This window comes from Plectropomus leopardus, chromosome 15 (genome assembly GCF_026936395.1).
Source record: "Plectropomus leopardus strain MGB_pleo_1.0 chromosome 15, ASM2693639v1, whole genome shotgun sequence".
Lineage (NCBI taxonomy): Eukaryota > Metazoa > Chordata > Actinopteri > Perciformes > Serranidae > Plectropomus > Plectropomus leopardus.
In genome coordinates this window covers 184,518-195,000 of record NC_142190.1, presented here as the reverse complement: position 1 = coordinate 195,000, position 10,483 = coordinate 184,518, and the positions used below count along the sequence as shown (strand labels likewise).

The window sequence follows — 10,483 nt, the reverse complement described above, 5'->3', positions numbered from 1 at the left end:
GATTGTGATGATAATGGTGATTGTGATGATGATGATGATGATGATGATGATGATGATTGTGATGATAATGGTGATTGTGATGATGATGATGATGATTGTGATGGTGATGATGGTTTTTTGTGTTTCAGGATGTGTGCTGTCTTTGGAGGAATCTACTGTCTGAGACACTCAATCGCCTGTCTGCTCGTTGACAAGGACTCCAACAGGTAAAAATACTGCAGATACTAGAAACACTACAAATACTACAAATACTGCAGATACTACAAATTCTACAAACACTACAATTATTAAAATCAGTACAAATACTACAAATATTTATAGATATATCATGGATGGATCACATCGATAGTCTGGTGGCGTCCCTGCGGTCTGAACGCCGTCTGTGTTGCAGACTCTGGTCCAATGAAAGATCACCTGATGACATCATGTTCTCATTTGCATATTAATGACATCATTGCATGTTAAGTGAAACATTAAAACTTTTCTGGATCATATTCAAGAATAGAAGTATCAGAGAGCATCTCATGAAGACGTTTGTGTTAAATATTTGTGTTGTTTTTGGGACACTGAGCTCTGGTGTAAATCAGAGCGTGTTGTGTTTTTATATGATTAAATGTTTTCGGAGTACAGACTCGGTCCTCACAGAGACACATAACCCACATGTGAACGTGCAGCAGTGTGGCCTTGAATCTGGCCTTAAATTTAATTCCAGGTTGCATTAAAAAGTCTGAACCTTGAGAACCTTGAAGGTCCCCTGCTTGAAAGGGCTCATTTATTAGCTGCAGCGCCAGCGTTACCATAGAAACCCCAGCTGACCTCCCACAGCCGGCGGCGTCTCCTCCTCCTGCCGTCACTCACCTGCTGCTCCGTTAGCTCACCTGCAGGTAACGAGCCGTCAGCCAATCAGCTGCTTCAACAGCCAGGAGAGTGTGTGTGTGTTAGTGTATGTGTGTGTTTTACTCTGTGTGTGTGTGTGTGTGTGTGTGTGTGTGTGTTTTAATGTGTGTGTGACCTTCCTGTTCAGAGCTCTGATTGGACGATAATTTATCATCAGTGAAATATTCAATTTATGGAGGAAATTAACTTCATAGTTTAACCCTCTGATCCTTCTCCTCACCTCTTTTTCATCACCTCCTCCTCCTACTCCTCATCATCACCTTCTCCTTCAGCTCCTCATCGCCTCCTCCTGCTCCTCTCTTTATTTGTCTTTATTTGCTGCTTCGTCGGCTGGTGTAAATGATTGATTGACTGCTCACTCTCTCTCTCTCACACACACACACACACACACACACACACACACACACAGTGACCTGTAGAAGGTCACACAGTTGGTGTGTGTGTGTGTGTGTGTGTGTGTGTGTGTGTGTGTGTGTGAGTTTGGGTGGGTGTGTGTGTGTGTGTGTGTGTGTGATATTGGTCTGTTAGCATGTTGAGAACCATGTGGAGGCTCAGGCTGCTCATCTAAATACTACTAATAATACATAATGATAAAATATTTTATTATTATATATTACTATACTACTACCACCATTAATAACCATAATAATAATCAGCATTTTTAAATAATCTAACGCTAAAATGCAGCAGAGAGACTCTTGAGGACTCTGACTGTGTTTTAACGTCTGTCTGTTAACTTTATATGTGTGTGACCTCCAACGTGTGTGTGTGTGTGTCTGTCTGTGTGTGTGTGTGTCTGTTTGTGTGTGTGTGTGTGTGTGTGCGCTCACGTGTGTGTGTGTGTGTCTGTCTGTGTCTGTCTGTATGTGTGTGTGTGTCTGTCTGTGTGTGTGTCTGTGTGTGTCTGTCTGTGTGTGTGTGTGTGTGTGTGTGTGTGTGTGTGTGTGTGTGTCTGTCTGTGTGTGTGTGTGTGTGTCTGTCTGTGTGTGTGTGTGTCTGTGTCTGTGTGTGTGTGTGTGTGTGTGTGTGTGTGTGTGTCTGTGTCTGTGTGTGTGTGTGTCTGTGTGTGTCTGTGTCTCTGTCTGTCTGTCTGTGTGTGTGTGTGTGTGTGTGTGTGTGTGTGTGTGTGTGTGTGTGTGTCAGTCAAAGGTTATGGATGAGTTTCTGTGTGCATCATTATTCCCAGTAATAGGTTTCAGCAGCTTCTCAGAGTGTGTGTGTGTGTGTGTGTGTGTGTGTGTGTGTGTGTGTGTGTGTGTGTGTGTGTGTGTGTGTGTGTGTGAGATCCTTGTAGAGATTTCAGATTTCATTTTAACAATCAATCACTTCGTACTGAAATCTGATTTAGCAGAGTCAGAGGTTCAGCAGGAGCAGAGGAGGAAACAGGAGGAGGAGCAGGAGGAGGAGCAGAGGAGGAAACAGGAGGAGGAGCAGGAGGAGGAGCAGAGGAGGAAACAGGAGGAGTGAATTTTGTCGTCCTGAGCTGATGTGTTGATGAACTTTGAAGTTCACGTCTGCAGCTGCAGAGAAGTCAAGCCGACTGTTTCCACTTTATTTATACTTTTAAACGTTATTTTATTTGTATATTTAATTCGGTCACTCTTCATGGACAGCAGGTAACATTAACACTATATTACGCTTTATGTGTGACCACAAATTTATTTAATACGCGAGTTAATAAAGTTTCTTCCACGGACCAGACACGGATTTCCCTCCGTGTTCGTGCGTTTGCGACGTGGCGTCGGCGCCTCGTGCCGTAAAGTCAGCGTGTTGTCAGTGTTAGTTTTCTGGCTGCTGCAGAGTTCACAGTTTGCTGCAGCTAACAGACGCACAAACTCAAATGGGACTCTGCTAAAAGTCAACGAGAGCTACGAGAAAAGACGAATATCCCATTTATTACCGTCCGTTGTTTGAATCTGCTCTGAAACGTTACGCAAACCTCACAACTCGACAACTCGGGTATCAACGAAATGTACCAACTTTACACTCTGGATTAAGACTTTGGAGGGACGCTCATGAGCTCGTGACTCGTAAATATGGTAAATGAAACGATAAACTAAATTAATTTCCAGCCTTTGAATTTTATCGATCGATTTTAAAACATTTATTAAAAAACGAATGAAGCGTGATGAAGACACTAAAGTCAGCTGACCGTCCACCTCTGAGATTTAGTGTTTGTCTCTAGTCCAATCAGAGACATCATGGCTCCTTTTCCCCGCCCCCTCTGTCAGGTGTAAGGCGGTGATTGACAGCCGAGGACAGCGAATCAGCTGCAGCCATTTCATCGTGGAGGAGGGCTTCGTGGGAGCGGACTGGAAGAAGGTGGCCACACCCCCCAGGTGAGAATCCACCAGTCATATTAAAGCAGCCGCATCACTTCCTGAACAGCCACCTATGCCTGTTAAGTCAAGCAGTAACCTGTCTGTCTATCTGTCCCCTGTCTGTCCCTCTGTCTCTGTGTCTCTGCAGGTTTGTGTCCCGAGCTGTATTGATAACAGATGGTTCAGTTCTTCCCGGTGACTCGGAGCAGCAGGTAAACATCACTTTAAAAAAAGCACAGAGTCCCGCTTTGATTTATCGAATCATAAAAAATACTTAATTGAAATTTATTCTTTAACATCATCACAGTGTGTTATTAAACTTCATTATAACAGTGTGTTATTAAACTTCATTATAACTGTTTTATTAAACTTCATTATAACAGTGTTTTATTAAACTTCATTATAACTGTTTTATTAAACTTCATTATAACTGTTTTATTAAACTTCATTATAACAGTGCTTATTAAACTTCATTATAACAGTGCTTATTAAACTTCATTATAACAGTGTTTTATTAAACTTCATTATAACAGTGCTTATTAAACTTCATTATAACTGTTTTATTAAACTTCATTATAACAGTGTTTTATTAAACTTCATTATAACTGTTTTATTAAACTTCATTATAACAGTGTTTTATTAAACTTCATTATAACTGTTTTATTAAACTTCATTATAACAGTGTTTATTAAACTTCATTATAACAGTGTTTTATTAAACTTCATTATAACAGTGTTTTATTAAACTTCATTATAACAGTGTTTATTAAACTTTATTATAACTGTTTTATTAAACTTCATTATAACAGTGTTTTATTAAACTTCATTATAACAGTGTTTTATTAAACGTCATTATAACAGTGTTTTATTAAACTTCATTATAACAGTGTTTTATTAAACTTCATTATAACAGTGTTTTATTAAACTTCATTATAACAGTGTTTTGTTTAACTTCATACGTTGAACGTTAATGATGAGCTGAACGTCGGCTGAACGTCGGCTGAACGTCGGCTGAACGTCAGCTGAACTTGTGTTACTTCCATCATTCTTTACAGTAATTTGATTCTTTGATCTGATATTCTGTGGAGAGTTAGCTCACGGTGCTACCTAGCTGGTTTTAGGGTCAAGCCTCAGGTCAGAGGTCACCTTGACCTTCAGCCCCTGTGCATCATGGAAAAAAATAGATCAGAAAGAAAGTCAGAGACGAACAGTCAAATTTAAGAGACAATCCCCAAATTCATCTGTCTGAACACACACACACACGCACACACACACAGAGTAACACACACTCCTCACTAATTAGGTGAGAGTTAAATATTGAAATATTGAATTAAGTTTGGTCAGAGAATTATGATGCTTCATAGATCTTCTGCTGAGTGTGTGTGTGAGTGTGCGTGTGAGTGTGCGTGTGTGTGTGTGTGTGTGTGTGTGTGTGTGTGTGTGTGTGTGTGTGTGTTAGCCTGCAGTGTTCAGTAATAAGATGAAACTAATCTGGAGTTTAATTAGAGGCTTTTGTCCATCCCTCCGTCTGTCAGGTTTCCATGGTAACAGTTCCTCCGGTCGCAGCGGGATGTCCGGCGGTGAGGATGGTGGAGCTCTGTCCGTCCACCATGACCTGCGTCCCCGGGACATGTGAGTCTCACCTTGTCTCTCCTCGAGTTATAGGACCCAGCGAAAACTTTCCATGTGTTATTTGTTGTCTAAAGATGTTTGAACAGACTTTATTCACATTTAGCTTCAGCAGATTGTTAACCCTTTGAGACCTGGAGCTCAAAGGGAAACTGGAGTTCAGTTTAGTCTTGATGAGTGAATTTTTGGCAGCAGTTTGAAATCTGCCTTGCCATGCACAGACAGCTGATATCCTGCCCCCTGCTGGCGGGCTCAGTCATAGTGTGAAGCTGTCTCTGGTTTCTCTTTCAGCATGGAGCTCACTGGGATACCGACTCCCTCTCAGTGTCTGAGGAGAAAAAAACAATAATCTGTCATTTTTTGTGTCTTCTCTTTTTACTCCTTGTTCCCCCTTATATTCAGGTCAATTCTTTTACTAATGTTTTGCTCATTTTTAGGCAATGTCTTGTCAAGTTGCTCATTGCCTTCTCTCCATGTTTTTGAAAGAAATCAAATCAATTTTCTCAGGTTTCAAAGTGTTAAATATATGAAGTTTGAACAATATGAATTATAAGTTAAATGTTGTAAATGCATGTGAGAGAAGTGAGGCTGGAGGGGAGGACGCTCTGAGTCTCTGCAGCTGAAAATCCTCCAGCGCCCTTCAAGAGAAAACTGATGAATCCACCAAAAGAAACACTGATTAATGACAAACAACACACACACATACAGCTGTGTGTGTGTGTGTGTGTGTGTGTGTGTGTGTGTGTGTGTGTGTTCCGCCTGTCAAATCATCATCATCATCTTCTTCTTTCTCGGCTGTGTTGTCCTGATGCAGCAGTGTGATTGGATACTGAGTCAGTGGGCCTGAACGCCTTTTCAACAAAACACCATCCATCTACACACACACACACACACACACACACACACACACACATTTCCTCAATAAAGTCATATATATATATATATTGTCTTAAAATTCCCTTTGAAAGATGCTTTCAGAAAAGAAAAAAAAAAGAAAATTATTCTAGAGAAAGCATGTCTTCTGACGGCATATTTTCTCTAAAAATCACCAAAAATTTTAAAGGAAAAAAGTGTTAAGATAAGAATATGATTTTTTTAAAAACATGTCTTCTGAAGGCATGCTTTCTTTAAAATTATCCAAGAAAAAAAAAATCACTCATTAATCATCATTAAAAAGCACCTACATTTTTAGAGGGAAAAATATATATATATATTTTTAAAATATGTTTGCTGAAGGCATGTTTTCTGTAAAATCACCCAAAAATTTTAAACAAAAAAAAATTCACAATTTAGTCTTCAAAAATTGCCCAAATTTAAAACAGAAAACATCACCAAGTTAGAGGAGAGTTGTGGAAATGTGCTGGTAAAAAAGTTTTTGAACCTGTTTAATGAAATCGTTCCATCTGTAGATTTGATCCATCTCACCTGTCAGTCCGTTGGCTCCGCCTACGAGGACCTGTCGCCTGTGGTTACCAGGATGTTCCGCACGGCAGAGTCACATGACCAAGGTAACGCACACACACGTTTCTCTGTGTGCTAAATGATACTCTGTCTGCTGTAAACTTTCTCTCCTCTCTGACCTCCTCTTCTCTTTGTCTTTAATTCATTCATCATTTTCCTCTCTGCTTTTAATTATAACATGAACAACCTCCGGGAACACACACACACACACACACTGAGGCCGGGGGAGGATGGATGGATGCAGGTATAAAGAGATTGATTGCAGGTGATGAGGGAGGAGGAGAGAAGTTTCTCCGTCATGTTTCTCTTCTGCAACTTCAGCTACTTTTTTATCTGAAGCTGCAACAAATCTCAACCAGAAATGATCTTCATTATTACTATTTTATATGTTAATTTAGCTTAAACTTAGCTCACAGAAAAATAGAAAAAAAGTGCATCATAACTAGGACTGAGTTACAGTGAGAGGTGTTTTTAAAATTTTGTCTACATGCATGAAGCAGGAGAATATTAGAAAAACAAACCACCGCCTGTTACCCCCTCAGTGATATGCACAGATCACCATTAACTCCAACAAAATCTTAACACAAAATATACATTTTTAAGGGAAAAAAGCCAATTTTTTAATTTGCCTCTTTCTTTTTTTTTTTTTTTTAAAGAAAAGAAGTCTTTTTTCAAAGAAAATAAAATTGATGAAATGTTTAAAGAAAAGGAAGAATCACAAAAATTATAATAAAAAATAACTATATATATATTAATATATTAATAATATAAATAATGATGATAAAATAGCCAACTTATTTTTAAGAAAATAAAATCACCAAAAATGTATAAATAATAAAACAAGAATGGCAAAATTATTTTTTCCTTGTATTGAACTAAAATGGACAAACTCAGCCATCAGTGGTGGTTTCAGAGAATGTTAATTGTTAAATACTTTCCTCAAAGTCATGGAGAAGTCATTAGAAAGTCCTGGAATTTCATTGGTAAAAATATATGACTCCTTGTTTCTACATTTAAAAATCTTTGGGTCAATATGTTTTGTATTTTTATTTTGTAAATTTGATGAGAAAAAAAATCATATTTTTTTCATTCAGTCTTTTTAATGTCAAAATGTCAGTACTTAAATAAATTATTACAGTTTAGTGACTTCCTTAATCTTTTTACGCTTGCAACAATACCAATGAAGGCACCAGAGGACTGTCTCTATTGCAGAGCTCAAAGGGTTAAACTGTTGTTAAAATGAAGGTATAATGTGAGCTGGTGCAGGAGACGGCTGTACAGATTACGGTTTGTAGTCTGTTTGTGATGGTGTCTTCTGTCCCCTCAGGCGGTTGTTTTTACGGGAGTCCCCAGAGTGAGCGAAAACATGTGTTTGTGTGTGTGTGTTTGTATGTTAATCAGACATTTTGAGATTTTGATCTTACTGTGAGCGACATTTAAAGTATGTGTCAGCTTACAGACAGACACAGGAAGTAACAAAAATGCCCATAGAAGTTAACAAAATAAAACTGATTTATAACATATCCATATTTAAAGGAGCTTCCCATGAAGACGGTCACATCAGATAGAAACAAAACGATCTTTCTTCTTCTTCTCTAATTGATATTTGACATTTCAGGTTGCTGTTTGATTTATGACCCATCACAGTCACTGGTCCCAGTAACACTTGCAGGCTGATCTGGTTATCTCTTGAGCTGGAGATAACTGTTTTACCTCCTAGTAACTTGTTTTATGTCCTTAGCTGTGATATTATTGGTTCTGTTCCAATCTAATCCAATCCAATCTAATTCTAATCTGTTCCAGTTTAATGGTGCATACTGGGTGAAGTCAGATAGACTGATTTGAAAAATAAAAATACTTTTATGTGTTGAGTTCAATGTGCATTAATCATACAGTACTGACAAAAAACTTAAGGAACAACTTACAAAAAAGATCCTTCAGAGTATTATTCAGTTCGTATGGTAATGAAACACCTGGAAAATTAGCAAGTAGCAAGTTTTGTAAAACTAAACATGCCCTCACAGTTTTGGGAAAGCCATTGAATTTTGTTTATCAAACCAGTATAATAACACACGATTTATTACTCGACCATCAGAAATCTCAAAATCAAATGTTAATAACTGTTTTTAAAGTTTCTACCTGTGATCAAGGCCGTAATTTTTTGGTTATTCCTAAAGAAAACATGGCTTGTTTACTTTAAGAATCACACAAAATAACAATCAAAGACACAAAAAGGAACTTTTATTTTGAAATGGCTATTTTTTCTCCTGCAGTAATATATATTTTAAAAAGTTATTTGGAAATGAAAAAGAACTTATAAGGAGAATCAGTGGTCGTCTCAGACAACATTTGATCTTTAAGATTTGCCTAAAAGTCCTTGAAATGTATTGAAACAAAATGTCTTTGCATTTATGTGTTTCTATTTTGTAAAATCTGACGTGAAAACATCTGATTTTTGTATTATTCTTCTTAATGACACGTCAGTACTGAGGCACCAGAAGACTGTCTCTATTGTAGAGCTCAAAGGGTTAAATTGTTGGTAAAATGAAGGTATAATGTGAGCTGGTGCAGGAGACGGCTGTAGTTTGTAATCTGTTGGTGACGGTGTCTTCTGTCCCCTCAGGGGGTTGTTTTTATTGGAGTCCCCAGACTGAGTGAAAATGTGTGTGTGTGTGTATGTGTGTATGTTAATCAGACATTGTGAGTTTTCTGATCTCGCTGTGATCGACATTTAAAGCCTCCGAGTTCTTCATCAGGATCCACTGCTGTAACATACCTGTATCAGTTTATAAAATAAAACTGATCAATCATGGAAAAGTCCTCAGAAAGTCGTGGAAATTTACATGTAAAATTGTGTTTGATGTCCGATCTGCATAAACACGACATCATAAAGCATTGAATTTTCACTGAGATAGCACTTTGAAATGCAGCTATTTTCCATTTTAAATACTGTACCCCAGCCGGCCAGCAGGGGGCGATGCAAAGGTTCTGGGTCTGTCTTTTGGTCCAACTTAAAAAAGAAACAGTCTCATATTCACATAAATCTTTTTAACAAAAAACAAAAAAAAATGCATTTCAAAACAGTTTGCATTACAGTCAGAGATACAACAAAACATAGTCTGTGTACAGTCGGAAAAAATGACGTGTTCCCCTCCGTGATGAGACCATCTTAGAGATAGATATGTTTATATATATATATATATATATATATATTATATCATATATATTACATATGTTGGTCTCTGTCTCTCTCTGTCTCTGTGTCTGTCTGTGTAGAGGACCGTCCCTCTGTCCTCTGGTGTATGTACTTTAACATGGCTGACGGTTTGGGGCTGGAGGTTGAAGGTCACAACCTCCCGTCTAACGTGTACGTGTGCTCTGGACCTGACGGCGCTCTGGGACACGATCACGCCATCAGACAGGTGAGTCTCACGCCGACACACCTGGCAGCAGACACATATTTTGACAATATGTTATACAAAGAGGTTTTTATCTTTTTTTTGGGTGACACGTTGTACTGTGACATTTTTAACAAAGCGTTACGCTTTGATGTTTGATGACATACATCGAAGTACGAGTATGAACTCATTTATGAATATTGTGAAATTATAACTATAAGTGACCGTTTGTCACCTTGAAAACATGAAAATATTCGTACTAATGACGACAAAGTTTTAAAAGAGCAGCAGCAGATTAACGTAGTGACATGAAATAAAAGAGCGAATTAAACTCTGGAAACACAAATCACTTCTGCGTTTGTGTGCACGTTTCAGGCCGAGTCCATCTTCCAGAAGATTCTTCCCGAGGAGGACTTCTGTCCCCCGGCCCCTAACCCCGAGGACATCATCTACGACGGAGACAACACTTCCTCCCCCACAGGAGAGCAGGAGTTGGACGGAGAGCAGGAGGAGAAAGAGGAGGAGAGACGGGAGGAGAAAGAGGAGGAGAAAGAGGAGGAGCAGAGCCTCCAGAATAAGGAGTAACGTACAAATCAACACTCAGCCTCCATGAAGCCAAAAGCTCCTGCAGTGAATTGTGGGTTCAAGTTGCCTTCATTTATCGTCTGAAATCTTTGTTATTATTATTTTTTTATCGTTTGTTATTTTTCTGCTTCCTGTCTTACTGAAATGTTGTCAACAGAATTTGCTCCGTGGAAACATTAAAGCTGCAACATGA

At 38.5% G+C, this 10,483-nt stretch overlaps 1 protein-coding gene across 1 annotated transcript in view; it reads left to right on the top strand.

Moving 5' to 3' along the window:
• chm (CHM Rab escort protein) overlaps positions 1–10,483 on the top strand; it is a 26,272-nt gene extending 15,789 nt beyond the window's left edge. Inside the window, exons 11-17 of the mRNA XM_088088463.1 lie at positions 129–206; positions 3,129–3,236; positions 3,367–3,430; positions 4,753–4,849; positions 6,256–6,354; positions 9,584–9,729; positions 10,081–10,483. Of these exons, the coding sequence (XP_087944589.1) occupies positions 129–206; positions 3,129–3,236; positions 3,367–3,430; positions 4,753–4,849; positions 6,256–6,354; positions 9,584–9,729; positions 10,081–10,290 (802 nt within the window). The 3' untranslated portion in view covers positions 10,291–10,483. The remainder of the gene's footprint in view (positions 1–128; positions 207–3,128; positions 3,237–3,366; positions 3,431–4,752; positions 4,850–6,255; positions 6,355–9,583; positions 9,730–10,080) is intronic.